The sequence below is a fragment of the Watersipora subatra genome, chromosome 11 (assembly GCF_963576615.1).
Source record: "Watersipora subatra chromosome 11, tzWatSuba1.1, whole genome shotgun sequence".
Taxonomy (NCBI): Eukaryota; Metazoa; Bryozoa; class Gymnolaemata; order Cheilostomatida; family Watersiporidae; genus Watersipora; species Watersipora subatra.
In genome coordinates this window covers 927,772-944,707 of record NC_088718.1, presented here as the reverse complement: position 1 = coordinate 944,707, position 16,936 = coordinate 927,772, and the positions used below count along the sequence as shown (strand labels likewise).

Genomic DNA, 16,936 nt, shown 5'->3' with positions numbered 1-16,936 from the left:
AATGGGCACAGTGTAATATCGGTAGCAGTAATTATATCAAACAGAAATTACAGTATAAAGGTCCGGCCACACGTAACGAATTATTCGTTCAATCTGACCGAATTCACGAATTTCACAGAATTCACAGATTTATTCGGCCGAATATCACAGAGTTGTCTGAGCTGTGTATGCACACCGAATTTGTCAATGAAACGCTTTTAATTGGCTAACCAATTTTTTTAGCGAGCACGATTCTAGCAGCTTTGACAATTGGTATAGTCCAAGACACGTACGACAAAACACAATAAAAGTATCATCGTGATATGAACTGATACATACGATGCAACTGCCTAGATTCGCTATTGTTGGTTCTCTCTTGTTGGTTCTCTCTTGTTGGTTCACCATGGCAGGAACTACTCATCGTGTATCCAGTATTTTCTTTTAGATGTTTTAGAAGCTATAAGTTGTTTCTTTTTTCATAATAATAATTTCTTTTTATGCAGCAAAAGCTCCGTCCCAGAAACAGTCGCTATTTCTAGCGCATATAGGCAGTTGCATCGTATGTATCAGGTCATATCGCGCTGATACTTTTATTGTGTGTCGTCGTACGTGTTTTGGACTATACCAATTGTCAAAGCTGCTAGAATCGTGCTCACTAAAAAAATTGGTTAGCCAATTAAAAGCGTTTCATCGACGAATTCGGTGTGCATGCACAGCTCAGACAATTATGTGATATTCGGCCGAATAAATCTGTTAATTCTGTGAAATTCGTGAATTCAGTCAGATTGAACAAATAATTCGTTACGTGTGGCCAAACCTTAACACTCTGGTGAAAAACGCATGCGTTGCTTGCGTTGTCTGTTGCAAAAGCCAAATATTTGCCAAAGATTTTATCTTTGAATAGACACGTTCGCATCAGACAATCGTTGTCATTGTTCAGACATTGTTCGGCCAATCTAAAGACCAGGGAAGTTAAGTCCACAAATGCGGTTGTCGACTGTATCAGAAAGTTAACAAGCTAAGCTAGTCGGTTTAGTGTAAAATTTGTCAATCATTTTCTCACAGCTCTCTTGATCTATTCTAATTGGTACTTGCACTCTAGGCAAATGATAGACTCGGAGCTTTAAGGTTGTCAATACTTTTATCCTTATGGAAACAATGAAACGTTGAATCGGAAGACAGGCATATGATTGTTCTCTTGCGGAAGGTAAAGTTATACGATATAAAAATCAATTATATTAGCAGATAGATGAAGTTGCAACAAATGATTTTAGTATCATATCATTATAATCTATCTGAATGGCATTCCTTATATACACTGTATAAGCTTTTAGCAGCTGTATTGTGAATGGCTAAATTAGAGTATCGTTCCAGCCAATTAGCATGGCTGTTGTAAGCTCTAGCTCCAGGATTTTAAGCTTTATTCATTCTAGGAAACTTTTCAAGTTGTTGTTACATTTGAAACCTCAAAATGCTAAAGACTTTCAAAGGGTGTGCATGAAAAATTTCTGAACATCTACACATATTAGCAAAATTGGAGTTATCATCTTTATGTAACTTTCAACTATATGTTATCCAGGCGACAATTACTTTATGGATTAGATAATGATTTGTGGTTGCACTCAATAAAACTATTTCCAACATTCACGCAATTCGTTAGTCACACTGCAAGCATCCGCTCATCGTACCTTACAAACGTTAATAATTGGGCACAGTCATTTAGTGATGCATGGAGAGGGATCCCATTACCAACTAGGCCTACCTTACTTGGTCATTCTGCACCATCATGTACTTCAATTCTTCTTCATTTGTCGAGGTATATGATTTTGTATTTGAACGCAAAATTCGATGAAGTGATGCCAGTGTCGGCTAATATCATTGAAGGTGGCAAGTAGGGGAGATCATTAAAAGTTTGGATACTTAGAAGCTAAGCGAATTTTTAGCTACCTGATACAAACAAAAAGAGATCGGTTTCATTGTTTTATCATGTGCAGGGAATGTAAAAATACCTCTTTGCCTAGTTAACAGAGAACAAACCTCCAACTAAACCTTTTAATGGAGTTTGTTGTGGCCCAAACCATAGATTTGTTAAAGGTTGACTTGCAACAAAATACACATTACAGTTATTTGGTATCAAAAGATTCACCGTGTCTTACTCCGCTGTGTTTTAGGTTCAAAATATGTGGAAATGTGGTTACAAGCTCTTAAAAGCAAAAAACGGACAGTTAATCGCGGCCATCACGAAATTGCCGTAATTTAGAATCTCTTTCCAAAACGGCTCAAATGGGACGTAGTTGAACACTATGGCTTCTGTTTACACTTTCATGCAACCTCGTTCATCGAAATATTTTCGCAAATATACTTCGCGCATTCAATAAAACCATGTTTATTGTCCTTACGCGTCTATTTCATCATCATTATAATTACGGCGTTTCGAGCACTGATATCTCAAACCCACTGTAAAAAAATTTTGTTTGTTAAATTTAGCTCGAAGAAGTATATCATCCTCTAATAAACATGAGGAGCCTGTTGGTCACCTGTGATAGTCGAAAAATGCTGTAGCAATTGTTCACGCTATTTGGCAGGAAGTATGGGTCACATGATCAGATTACGACTAGATGATTAGACCAGGCTGAAACGAAACTGTAAAGTAGTGAGCGTCTATATTTGATACTGGGCTTTCCGGTAGAACCCGAAGTGTTTGTCATAAACTAGCGCTATGAGACGTTTTATATTGAGCATTTTATTGGCCTTTAATTTCACGTGATAACATCACGTGTCAAAATAATAACCACAATGTTTGAGTACGTCGTCGAAATAAAGAGATACCAAACTACAGCGTTTTTGTGATGGCTGCTATTAAATGTTCGTTTTTGAGCTTTTAAGAGCTTGTAATCACATTTCCACATATTTTGCACCTACAACACAGCAGAGTAAGACATGGTGAACCTGCGCCATGCTTGCGAATATGAATTGACATCAATCTTCTTGACTGTTGAAATTAGATTCGATGCGGTCAACAAACTGCCAATCAAGACGCTAATAGTTGCGATCATCGATGTCAAAGTTCAACATGTTGAAAGTCCATCGCATCGTTGCTAGCAACAATTACGTTGGCCGCTCATCGCAAAATGACGCCATCGCAGTCCATCGTTGCGGTCAATCCCACAGCTAATCGTCGATTTGAGCGATAGTGTGTACGGGTCTTATGGCAAACAAAGTTTCAAATGCTAAAAGTTGATTTAAATAGCCGAGGCTCCTGCCATCTTATATGATATATATATATATATCGAGATATTGCCCAAAGATCCGATTGCAAAAGCTGACGCAATATGCCCATTCTAAGTTTAGCCTTTGTAATAGAAATGATGCCAAGTTGTGTAGGGTGCCTGTATTGAGGAGATGGCATGCCTAACCATACCAATCAATAACCAATGAGGATATCCTTTTGCAAGGGTACCATGTTTGCCTTAGTAATAATTGTTTTGGTAAAGGTCGCCTTCATAGCAGTCTTAGCTTCTATCACATGCTGATTCATCGGAATTGCTATGATAACAAGATTCTTTTGTTTTATATTAAAAACCTGTGTTGACTTGGAGAGCGTCTGCTGTTTACTCTCGAATAAATCAAAAGTGCTGATCAATCGTGTCACCTATAAACGATTTGTTTGTTTCATTTTACGCAATCATCGGCGATTTATTAGCGAAAGGAAGTATTTACTAGGAAGTAGTATTTACTATATTAGGCCAGCTTGTCTGTAACTTGTTCTCACAAATGCCTATCTAAACTCTTGGCCGATGGTGCAGAGCTGTGACTCTGATAAGATACCAGCTGTTTAACTTGGTGGACTAGCTAATATCTTCGAATATGACTCACTATCACAGGACACGGCGTCATGTCACGGAAACCATCAGCATGCAAACAAATCTCCTTTTGAATGATTGTCGTAGTTGCTAAACATTATATTATTAATTTTATTATACTCAATACATTGTATCTTACACCTAGGTGGTAGGACCTTTACGGTTCCTACATGCTGTTTTTTACCCAGAATATTTTGCTTATAGTCCAATTTCATTGATCTCCGCGCTGTTAAATTAACTAAAAATGTGGCATGTGTTATTGTAATTAGGCATACCGCTTTACTGCTGACTGAAAATGGATGTACTCGAATATGTATGCTTATTACATTAAATTATTCAGTAGTGAGGAATTCCTAAACTCATAGTGCTAGATTTTTTTAGCCTTCAGGCAACTTCTTATCTAATTTAAACTAGAATTCGCCAAAAAAATGTCACTTTCTACAACTATTTCTTTATCTACTGTAGTCTTCCTTGATAGTCAGGTGACACACTAAGCAAAGCCTTCGTAGTTTCGACACATGCTGTCACCGAAGATAACCTATTTCATCCTTTGAATATGCATTGGGAGAAGCATCTGTGCGCTGTGTCAGACCTGATGCAAGAAAAAGAGTTAATAATAATGCTGTTGTAATTTTGTAAAGCCTCTCTTCATATCTTGACATATATTGCGAAGAATGTATCTTTGCTCGTAGCAAATTTACCTTAACTTAAATTAAGTTAAGATTAAACCTTAACTTTTAGTCTCTGAAATCTTTCTAATGTTCAACTATGCTGATAGCTACTGTCTTATCTTCTTTGCTGGCTTCTTCAGTGTAAAGGCAACTTTGGACACCATCACTATGGATAACTACTACTATGTTTACATGGCACAGTTAATCTGCAAGTTTGTGTCACCCCCGACATGGAAATGGCAAAAACTCGCGAGTCAGCGAGTTTTGTTACTCGCAAATTTTTATCAAATGCTTGCGAAAGATGGAAATGGCACTTGCGCATATAATCGCACTATCGCACTGCAGCCTGTTCGATACGAACAGTAACAATGAGCGAATTGATTGCTATTAATGTAGTAAATGATGTAAACTCATTATTAGTAGTTTTGTGGAATCTTTTCTACTGACCACTTGCTATGATAGGTTCGTAAAGATTAAGAATGTCGAATAGTATTGGTCAAATAGAAGTGGCGTTCAATTAAAGGATGTGGCTCCATTTTTCAACCCTTCTCTCATAGTGGTGCTGAAATAGAGGAGGCGCTGAAATAGAGGTGGCGCTGAAATAGAGGTGGCGCTGAAATAGAGGTGGCGCTGAAATAGAGGTGGCGCTGAAATAGAGGTGCTGCTGAAATAGAGGTATCGCTGAAATAGAGCTGGCACTCAAATGAAGGTGGTGTTCAAATATACTTTCTACGGCGTGTCACAGATAAATTAGTCATGTTTCTGTTTTTTATAAAAACAGCCTAGAAAAACGCTCAAACCCATTTAGAAATACTGAGAATGCCATCAACTCTCATTAGAAGCCTGATATAATCATTATATTTCCATGACGATTACTCCACAAGTGTCTCATCTGCAAAATGGTGGCATCAAAAATCAGCACATCAAGCACGTTTTGTTACTAGCAAGTGATTACAGAATGTTTTATTCTTGCGAAAAATGGAAACGACTCTTGCGAATGATGCGCAAGAAATGTGATAAAAGCTATTCCAGCGTTTATATCGGAGGTGTATCCTCGTGGTTTATAGGTTTTTCCTGTGTTCCGCGAAGACAGTATTAGTACTAAGGCTGAGCACAGTGTAAGTAGTAGCAGTAGTTCACCATTAGAGTTGCTTTTTCTAACGCCATTAGTACCCATAATACCAGGCCAGTTTCCTGCTTTAACGCCGGTGCTAATATTAAACCATAACTGTCACGTACAACTTTTATCGTATATTCTAAGTAAATCAGCCACGCTGATTCCGATTTTGTACTCAAAATAAAGATTGGTCAACTAACCTTCAAAGTCATTTAGGCTTTTTTAATGCATTTCAATACCCGTTTCGAAAACAACACAGTCGGCATTACAAGCTCCTCCCATAAATATGTGACGAAACCTAGCGTTTTCAGGAACGGAAGTTAGGAATGTTTAGACCGATTTAGAATAATAGAGATGGGTGTCTTAAAACCCATTATTATCTGAATCCAGCCTGTAAAATAATTTCAGTTTGTTATGAAAGGTATATAAACTATTTAAAATTGCTTGTAGCTTGTTACATGATGTTTAAATGGGCTGAATGCCGAGAAAAATGAGCTCAAAAAGCGCAGTTTTATCACAAGCAAGCGTTGTTATCGCGCATTTTTAAATATGCAATGCTAAATAGCTTATCTACCTTTCAGGAAAGACTTATTATTTTCAAGGCTGAATTTAGATATTAATGGATTTTAAAACACCCATCTCTATTATTCTAAATCAGTTTAAACATACCTACGTAACTTCTGTTCCTAAAAAGCTAGGTTATGTCACGTATTTATGGGCGGAGCTTGTTGTGCCGTTGGGGTTATTTTCGAGACCGATATTAAAACGCTGTAGAAAAAGCCTTCATTACTCTGAAAGTTAGTGGACTAATCTTTATTTTAAGTACAAAATCGGAATCAGCGTGTCTGATTTACCTAGCAAATACGATAAAAGTTGTTCGTGACAGTTATGGTTTAAAATGACCAGCTCCGATCAACATATCCGTGAATTAGACTTCCTTAAAGATGTGATTGCGTCAAATTTTAGTTGATTTTAAAAGAAAGTATTGTTTTTTGTCTATCAGTTGAGATGTTGTTTGTTGTGTTAGGCGGTCTCATTGTCGAGATATTTGAAGATTAAAATCGACAAAAAATTTATTGCGGTAAAAACCTTCAGAAAGAAAGACATGCTCAGACTTGCCCAAAATGGTGTAATGCGTGATACAACCTCTATCTCTATCTATCGTATTCACATCGACTACTGCGATAAAAGTGTTGTGCTACACGACTCTATTGGCATATATCTTATTTTGCGTTTGCTCATGTTGGCTAGAATAAAATTTTAAATCCAGATACATTATTATAAATGTCTCAAACGCCTCAAATAAAGGAAATTAAAAACTTGTCATATTAGCTTCCTCTAAATGCTGTGGAAACATCTTAGTACCGACTACCAATTCTACCGGTCTATGGTAATTATGTCAAGCAAACTATGTAGAATACGGTCTTTGTATCGGCGCAGTCCTGTCACTACCTATACCGGAAACTAGTTACTAAGTAAAACAAGCAAGCTGCGTCTTTGAAAAGAATATGTTCGAATATATGGCGAAACCATCTGCATCCCTAAAAAGTCATTGTACATTGCATAGTCAACGTTATTGAGTCATTATTGGTATCAATTTGTAGAAAAAAATTCGCTGGTCACATTTGATTAGTTGATTCAAGTACTAAACGAATGGTCTACTAAACTAGCTATGCAAAAGTACCTGTCGATACAGCTCTGATTACACTTCATAAATCCATCTATCAGACAAGATTTCAGCACAGGTAGTGACGGCTATGATGTATTCAATGTTCTGCAAATCATGTTTTGCAATATCTTCAACAATATTATGTTGTTATATAATTTTTACGAGCCAAAAACTTTTCATCTCCGCATAAAGCTTTTATTAAAAATATCCATGCAAGTTGTGGCCACTCACATAGTTTCAGCTCATACAATAGGACAAATTAATCTACCGCCGCAAACTCAAACAAAACATATGGTTTCTGCAGCACCCATTCAAGTCTCTCTTTCCCATTTATGGCTGTTTCCACACTGACAAAGCTGCTTCGCTGGTAGGACCACATAAACACCCTGTAATCAATAAAACAAATGTAATAAATATATGTCATTCATAGATATTTCATTCTAACACGTATCTACTGAAAGCTGTCAAATTGGAAGTTAGATAGATTGCGAGTGTAATTTTAAAAATGAATAAATGTTCAACAAAAGCATAAGTGCGCCAAGCCAATGATTCGAAGCTTTGGTTCTGGAAGTTAAAGATGTGCATGAGAAGTGAACATCTAAAGTCAAATCATAAATCTAATTTACTAGCTAAAACTGCCAAAGAAAATTTGAAGCAAATATTATAGCTAGGTAAAATGATAAAAAATTATAAAACGATGATTGATAGTAGTAAAAAGTTATAATTTTATTAATTAGTAAATGTATTCATAAGTTCTAAAATTATTACATTTAGTATTTTTAACACTTGTTCATCAATCTAAGCTATTGTATTGCTAGATGCTATAGATTAAAAAGAAGCCGTCAAAAACTCACTGTGCATCCATATATATCTCGCATGCGCGCACAGGAAATTATAGTCTCAAACAGTATATCTATAGGAGACTCACAGTAAAAAGTAACTTTACCTCCATTCTCCTATTTTCCCCTGCAGCATAACACTGCTGACTGCATAACCTGATGCTCAGAGAACTCAGAGTCACCTTCGCAGGAACTGGAAGCATTTTCACAATTGTGTTGTTTGTCAATAAAATGTGTCTATCGAGTAATTCATTAAAGTAACGATGTTAATCAATTCAGTAAGTATCGATGTGATCTAATAATAGAGTAAAAATCCGTAACTTCGAGATCACAGACAGCGCGTTTTACTGGTGATAACATTTAATATGACCCTTATAAAAATTTCGTGCTGATGATTGGCTAAAAAAGATCTTACATTTATCGCTCGTGGACTCTTTTAACATGTATCACTCGTTACGTGAAGCAACCACTCGAATATGAGCGTTTTAAAAGATGGTCTCATTCAAACGCTTATATTTCTAGACAGGGTTAGTCTATAAAGACAAAAATGCCATCAAATTGTAGCTGATGCTTTAGCCTTTTATTGGTCTTAATTTCATTTGATTGACCTTTTTGACACAATCACATCGTTGAAGGTACAAACACACTACGCGATTTCATCGCTAGCGTTATGAGGAGCGCGGAAATATTGCTGGCGTGTGCCTAAACACGCTTGAGTGATTCATCAGCAAACGATAACATGGGCACACTCACAAACTGCCAATAAAATTCCATATCAGTAGTTTCTTCGGAGTTGTTAATAAATTTAAGTCAAATTGGCACCATCTAGGCAACGACGTGAACAACTTCCACTTTTGTTATTAGGCCTATTTCACTTTCAAGGATTGTACCCGACAAGAAGACGTAAGAAAAAATGATTCTTGTACTTTTAGGAGTAATATTTTTATGATGATTATAGATAGTTTACTTTATAGTAGTTTTTTATTTTTAATATAAAAATTTACCATTATCAAGATGGTCTACCTGCGCAACGATTGACTTCCTAATGTTGGTTTTCACTTGGGTTTCTGTGTAATTTTTGTGTGTCCTGTTGTGCAGGACTGGGTATGCTTTTACTAAATCTATGACCAATTCAGTGTTCATTTTATGATGTTTCAATCGGAACAAAATAACAGTATGTTGTTGCAGTACGTTGGTGAACATCGATACGAAAAATTGACCAGCCATTGATTGCATTCTGGAAAAAAGCCAACCAGTCGAAATGCATCTCGCTAGCAATAAAGTTGTGATAGAGAATGTCTAGCGTTATCGGTCTGCATGAGCTCGCCGAGCGTGTTCTAGCGCAGATTATAGCGCACTAAATATCGCTTAGTGTCTTTGCACCTTTAGACTTACTCTTAGCTTGTAGAATTTCTCTTTCATCTTGTCAAGTTTTTCATCGTCAGGGCACATAGACACTTATGAAGGTTATATTACACACCTTTTCCTGAAGTGATAGTCTAATGCTGATAATTCATTCTGGCACTCATTGGTGACCCTTTTCGAAGTTTTGGGCAATTGGGTTTTTGATTGCGAATCCAACATCTGCCTACTTGCTGTTTTCATTTTCTATTCTAAACAAGATATACCCATTTTCTGCTATGCTAGCATAGATCCTTTCCTGTTTTCAACAGCGGCAACATCAATGTTGCATCTCTCTAGTTTTTTGCAACAAGAGCCATCTGTCGTCCTATTGTCTTAGACCCAGACTTGTCCATCGTCATTCACGCATTCCATTCTGCCATCTTCAGATACAGTAGACACTCCTATAACGTCTACCTCCTTTAACGCAAATTCCAAATAGCATAAAAAACCTATGCAGAGGTTTTGCTTCATACTTCGCAAATGTTCCATATAACGTGAGGTGTCAAGTTGGGGCAAGTTATCAAATTCGATTTGAATTGTAGCATATCTTGACACACTTATGAGAAGAAAATGACATACTTATAGCGTTGTATATATTATACATACAACTCCCATGACATTTTAGTTCGTCTAAATAGATTATTAGGTGTCGACAAAACAGAATAGGTAGCTGCTCAATTGTTTATAAATACTTCAAGGCGATCGATCTGTGCAGGTGTTACAGCGTTGGGCCACCAATCTGAATGTCACAAGTTAGGAGTATCATCGAAAGTTATCTTTTACTTTAACCTTCACCCCTGGGCACAGGTAGACGGCGAGCAGGTAGACACCACTTTTTTGATAGTAAACATATATTTTTGTTTTGCTTTGTTGTAGATGTATAAATTATTTGTTATTAGTTTTACTTCGCAGAATAGACTTTGCTGTTTAGAAAAAATAAGCTAATCATTGTAGATGAACATCGAAGGTGTGCGTTTCTCATCAACTTATTGTAAAATTACTGCAATCATAGTCTATAAAACAGTGAAACTAATCAGAAAAAGAAGAAAAGTTGCCACTGCAAACTACTAATACTGCAGTTACGGTACAGCCATCAAAGTGAAGAGTTAAGTCTAGGTTTTTCATTTTGTATGGCCAAAATGGTGAGTTTAGAAAGATCTTTGAATAGATGAGGCGATTTACATGTATTTTACTGTTCGTATATTGTAAAATCGCTATAACGTAAGCGTTCCTGGAACTGATTATTTAAATTGTTGAGCGCCTACTGTACTTCCATTTCTTTCTGCTTCTTAGCTTACTTTTTATTGGCTCCCAGAATCAGAGTCAGCGCAAACCTTGTTAACCTGGCAACGCCCTAGCCAGTAGGCTATATGAGTTTTTTTGTCATTGTCTATAGAACTGCATGCGAATATTTAAGCAATACAAATGCAATAAAGAGAGTTTTAGCATTCAGTGAACCTCGTATCTTATACATATATCAACTGGCTGAATGCCTCTTGTTGCAAGGGTAATAGAATGATTACCTCATTAATTTCAGTAACTTACCTGGAAAGCCATATCCTTACTAAAATCTTTACTAAAACACGGAGATTTATATACATCAGATATTCAGCCATCATATCTGATGGGTCTTAACCATTTACAAAGTATATGACTTATATTGAGCGGTATGCTCTTACTCATGAACATGTACCATAGTACACCCCAAGCAGGCCATAGCTACTTCAATCCTTCTACGTCTGAGGGCAACGTTTTAAAACCTGGAGTTGCTGAAATAAGCTGTTCTAGCGTGAAACCTTTAAACGTTGTGAGAAGTACTACACGCACTGTTGGCTGACTGCCCGGTTTCTATTTGAATATATTTTAGTACAATTGCAGTCATGTATAATTTATTGTAATAAACTCTGGTTGGAAAATAACCTGCACAGTAGTGTAAACCTGATTGTTCTCAATTTTGCTGGTTGTAGCGATGCCATGATGAAGGAAATGTAAGAATGACAAAAAGTGACCATGGCAGTAGGACGCTGTGGTTATCCTGTTCTTACCGACTCCTCAAACACGGGTTCCTTGCTGCAGTCATTTTCTGCTTTGCCTCTGTCTTCCTCATGAGGTAAATTATGTCTTTAGTTAGTGTTACAGTGTCAACTAGTTAGTGTTACAGTGTCTCTAGTTAGTGTTACAGTGTCTCCAGTTAGTGTTACAGTGTCTCTAGTTAGTGTTACAGTGTCACTAGTTAGTGTTACAGTGTCTCTAGTTAGTGTTACAGTGTCACTAGTTAGTGTTACAGTGTCTCTAGTTAGTGTTACAGTGTCTCTAGTTAGTGTTACAGTGTCTCTAGTTAGTGTTACAGTGTCACTAGTTAGTGTTACAGTATCTCTAGTTAGTGTTACAGTGTCTCTAGTTAGTGTTACAGTGTCACTAGTTAGTGTTACAGTGTCACTAGTTAGTGTTACAGTATCTCTAGTTAGTGTTACAGTGTCACTAGTTAGTGTTACAGTGTCACTAGTTAGTGTTACAGTGTCTCTAGTTAGTGTTACAGTGTCACTAGTTAGTGTTACAGTGTCACTAGTTAGTGTTACAGTGTCACTAGTTAGTGTTACAGTGTCTCTACTTAATGTTACAGTGTCTCTAGTTAGTGTTACAGTGTCACTAGTTAGTGTTACAGTGTCTCTAGTTAGTGTTACAGTGTCACTAGTTAGTGTTACAGTGTCTCTAGTTAGTGTTACAGTGTCTCTAGTTAGTGTTACAGTGTCTCTAGTTAGTGTTACAGTGTCTCCAGTTAGTGTTACAGTGTCTCTAGTTAGTGTTACAGTGTCACTAGTTAGTGTTACAGTGTCTCTAGTTAGTGTTACAGTGTCTCTAGTTAGTGTTACAGTGTCTCTAGTTAGTGTTACAGTGTCTCCAGTTAGTGTTACAGTGTCTCTAGTTAGTGTTACAGTGTCACTAGTTAGTGTTACAGTGTCTCTAGTTAGTGTTACAGTGTCACTAGTTAGTGTTACAGTGTCTCTAGTTAGTGTTACAGTGTCTCTAGTTAGTGTTACAGTGTCTCTAGTTAGTGTTACAGTGTCACTAGTTAGTGTTACAGTATCTCTAGTTAGTGTTACAGTGTCTCTAGTTAGTGTTACAGTGTCACTAGTTAGTGTTACAGTGTCACTAGTTAGTGTTACAGTATCTCTAGTTAGTGTTACAGTGTCACTAGTTAGTGTTACAGTGTCACTAGTTAGTGTTACAGTGTCTCTAGTTAGTGTTACAGTGTCACTAGTTAGTGTTACAGTGTCACTAGTTAGTGTTACAGTGTCACTAGTTAGTGTTACAGTGTCTCTACTTAATGTTACAGTGTCTCTAGTTAGTGTTACAGTGTCACTAGTTAGTGTTACAGTGTCTCTAGTTAGTGTTACAGTGTCACTAGTTAGTGTTACAGTGTCTCTAGTTAGTGTTACAGTGTCTCTAGTTAGTGTTACAGTGTCTCTAGTTAGTGTTACAGTGTCTCTAGTTAGTGTTACAGTGTCTCTAGTTAGTGTTACAGTGTCACTAGTTAGTGTTACAGTGTCACTAGTTAGTGTTACAGTGTCTCTAGTTAGTGTTACAGTGTCACTAGTTAGTGTTACAGTGTCACTAGTTAGTGTTACAGTGTCTCTAGTTAGTGTTACAGTGTCACTAGTTAGTGTTACAGTGTCACTAGTTAGTGTTACAGTGTCACTAGTTAGTGTTACAGTGTCTCTACTTAATGTTACAGTGTCACTAGTTAGTGTTACAGTGTCTCTAGTTAGTGTTACAGTGTCACTAGTTAGTGTTACAGTGTCACTAGTTAGTGTTACAGTGTCTCTAGTTAGTGTTACAGTGTCACTAGTTAGTGTTACAGTGTCACTAGTTAGTGTTACAGTATCTCTAGTTAGTGTTACAGTGTCACTAGTTAGTGTTACAGTGTCACTAGTTAGTGTTACAGTGTCTCTAGTTAGTGTTACAGTGTCACTAGTTAGTGTTACAGTGTCACTAGTTAGTGTTACAGTGTCTCCAGTTAGTGTTACAGTGTCACTAGTTAGTGTTACAGTGTCTCCAGTTAGTGTTACAGTGTCACTAGTTAGTGTTACAGTGTCTCTAGTTAGTGTTACAGTGTCACTAGTTAGTGTTACAGTGTCTCTAGTTAGTGTTACAGTGTCTCTAGTTAGTGTTACAGTGTCTCTAGTTAGTGTTACAGTGTCACTAGTTAGTGATACAGTGTCACTAGTTAGTGTTACAGTATCTCTAGTTAGTGTTACAGTGTCACTAGTTAGTGTTACAGTGTCACTAGTTAGTGTTACAGTGTCTCTAGTTAGTGTTACAGTGTCACTAGTTAGTGTTACAGTGTCTCTAGTTAGTGTTACAGTGTCACTAGTTAGTGTTACAGTGTCACTAGTTAGTGTTACAGTGTCACTAGTTAGTGTTACAGTGTCTCTAGTTAGTGTTACAGTGTCACTAGTTAGTGTTACAGTGTCACTAGTTAGTGTTACAGTGTCACTAGTTAGTGTTACAGTGTCTCTAGTTAGTGTTACAGTGTCACTAGTTAGTGTTACAGTGTCTCTAGTTAGTGTTACAGTGTCTCCAGTTAGTGTTACAGTGTCTCTAGTTAGTGTTACAGTGTCACTAGTTAGTGTTACAGTGTCACTAGTTAGTGTTACAGTGTCACTAGTTAGTGTTACAGTGTCTCTAGTTAGTGTTACAGTGTCTCTAGTTAGTGTTACAGTGTCACTAGTTAGTGTTACAGTGTCACTAGTTAGTGTTACAGTGTCACTAGTTAGTGTTACGGTGTTTCTAGTTAGTGTTACAGTGTCACTAGTTAGTGTTACAGTGTCACTAGTTAGTGTTACAGTGTCACTAGTTAGTGTTACAGTGTCTCTAGTTAGTGTTACAGTGTCTCCAGTTAGTGTTACAGTGTCACTAGTTAGTGTTACAGTGTCACTAGTTAGTGTTACAGTGTCACTAGTTAGTGTTACAGTGTCTCTACTTAATGTTACAGTGTCTCTAGTTAGTGTTACAGTGTCACTAGTTAGTGTTACAGTGTCTCTAGTTAGTGTTACAGTGTCTCTGGTTTATATTGCAGATTGTCTCACATGAGCTCAATCACAGTGCATGTAAATAGAGATAAAGATGAAATTCAAGCTTTGAATGACTCTGAGAAGTTGAAGCTCGTACAAAATGCGTTACTTACTGCCAATCATAAATTACCGCCTATTGTCTCCTCTAGTGATGCAACTGAACACAACCACAGCTCTTGGGTAGGAAGTTGGTTAATAAATATATTCATTACATGGTGATATAATAGTAACCTATGTAACGGTGGCCTACGCAACAGTAGCCTAGTCAACAGTGACTTGAGTGGCAGTAGTTTGGGTGACAGTGGCCTCAGTGATGATAGTGTAAGTAACACGCTTTATTAATGGTAGCATAAATAACAACAGCCTAGCTACCAGTAACCTAGGTTTTGAAAGGCTTAGGTATTGCAGTGTTGTCCTGTCGAAAGGCTTGGCTAGTGAATGATCACTGCATGTCTTGCAAGTTAGCATTTTTCAACATTAATTTGTAGCTAGTGACTTGTGCATGTGCTTTCTTACAGTTTTCCTGTTTTCATTCATCCCCCTTTTTGAATTGGTTGGTTCACTAGACAAACATTCAGGGCTCTCATTAACATTTTCATCCTTATGGCAAATTATTCCTTATGATGGTTTCCTCGGGCTGGTACAACTTTGTTATCGACAGCACGTGTTGGCACAATTCTAATATTGACAGCATTTGGGCTGGTGCATTTCCGGTATCGACCGCACTTGGGTCGGCACAACTTTGATATCGACAGCATTTGGGTCGGTACAACTCTGATAGCGGCAGCGGTCGGGTTGTTACAACTTTAATATCGACAGCACTTGGGTTGACACAACTTTGATCTCGAAAACGCTTGGGCTGCTACGTCTCTGATATTCGGAGACCTCAGGCTGGCACAACTATTAGGTCGGCATCAAAATTATCCGCGTTAGCCCTTGAGTTTACTTTTTAATAGTTATATATTTAACGATTCCTGCATTTCAGTTTTAAATCGTTGGCTAATTTTGATTTTCTAGCTTTGCGATTATCTTTTTTTCTGAGAGCACTGTAATATGATGCCTAGTGACTGCCCTTACTTGTTACAAGATCATGTAACCTTGTTACAGGAATGTTTGACTTCGTTACAGGGTTGTTTGACCTTGTCACAGGATTGTTTGACCTTGTCACAGGATTGTTTGACCTTGTCACAGGATTGTTTGACCTTGTTACAGGCTTGTTTGGAAGCTGACATAAAAATGATTTTCACTGACTACTGGTTAAACAAAAGTCTTTCCATATTGGCCTCGTCTCAGCAAGTTGCATTTAAGTTTCATTTGTTAGAGTTTTCATTTCTCCTTTCCATCTCTAAGTAATCATAACTGCAATAGAACTGTGTCCATCCGACGCCGCGGTTAGGTATTGGAAAAAAGATTATCTGGTAACGAGATTCGAATTCATGACATTGAGCCCCATAGACCATCACTCTAACACCTGCACCAATCGAACGCTTCCTGACACTTTGGAATAGTTGTACAGCTATTGTCACGGCGCACTAAATTGCCATTAGTCTGATATTATTACAGTCAAACATGGATAACTCGTCCACGGATAGCTCGAACACATGGTTAATTCGAACATTTCCTTTGGTCCGTTCCCACGTAATGATAAATTGCTATAGATAACTCGAACTCAACACTGTTAATTCGAACTGTTTTTTTGCCCAACGGCTACCGAAACGGTTGTTATCGCTTTAGAAAATCACTTTATTCAAAGCCATAGAGGTAAACTTCATCTTTTCGTAATTCATAAGCGTCGTTATTACCACCATCGGCAAAATATTTTTGTCAACGACTTTTCTAAAAGTTTGGTGAAATTTGATTTATACTGCGATACGATGAATAGCACGGGCTAGCCGGGGCACGCGTGCAAGGATTTTCGCCACGCACATACAAAACAAAAATCGCATGTTGTTTTTGTTTTGTATGTGCGTGGCGAAAATCCTTGAGTGCGTGGCGTAACCCAGCTAGCCCGTAATGAATAGTTTTCCGACGTTGATTCCGTGTTGAATCAACGTCGGAATGTTGAATGTTTAAATCGTCTTCAAAATTCTTGTAATTAAACGTATACGTTGTCTGAGCTACAAAAAAACTATTCATCGTTTGACCTAAACACAGAATGCGTGTGTACATTCAATAAGTATCTATTAAAAAAGCGTGAGTGATATAGAATGTACCGTAAAACCTCGTAAAACTTCTAATTGAACTGCCTCGGAGTGTTGCTCTTAACGAATCCCAGGTAAAGTAAGGTAAGCTGCATAAACTTCAAGAAAAAACGGCAAA

At 37.4% G+C, this 16,936-nt stretch overlaps 1 protein-coding gene across 3 annotated transcripts in view; it reads left to right on the top strand.

The window, feature by feature from the left end:
• The window catches only part of LOC137407721 (beta-1,4-galactosyltransferase 4-like), a 74,649-nt gene that overhangs the window by 36,300 nt on the left and 21,413 nt on the right, over positions 1–16,936 (top strand). For all 3 annotated transcript variants that reach the window (XM_068094092.1, XM_068094093.1, XM_068094094.1), the window contains 2 exons: positions 11,510–11,652; positions 14,623–14,797. In XM_068094092.1, coding sequence (XP_067950193.1) covers positions 11,537–11,652; positions 14,623–14,797 — 291 coding nt within the window. In that variant the 5' untranslated portion in view covers positions 11,510–11,536. The remainder of the gene's footprint in view (positions 1–11,509; positions 11,653–14,622; positions 14,798–16,936) is intronic.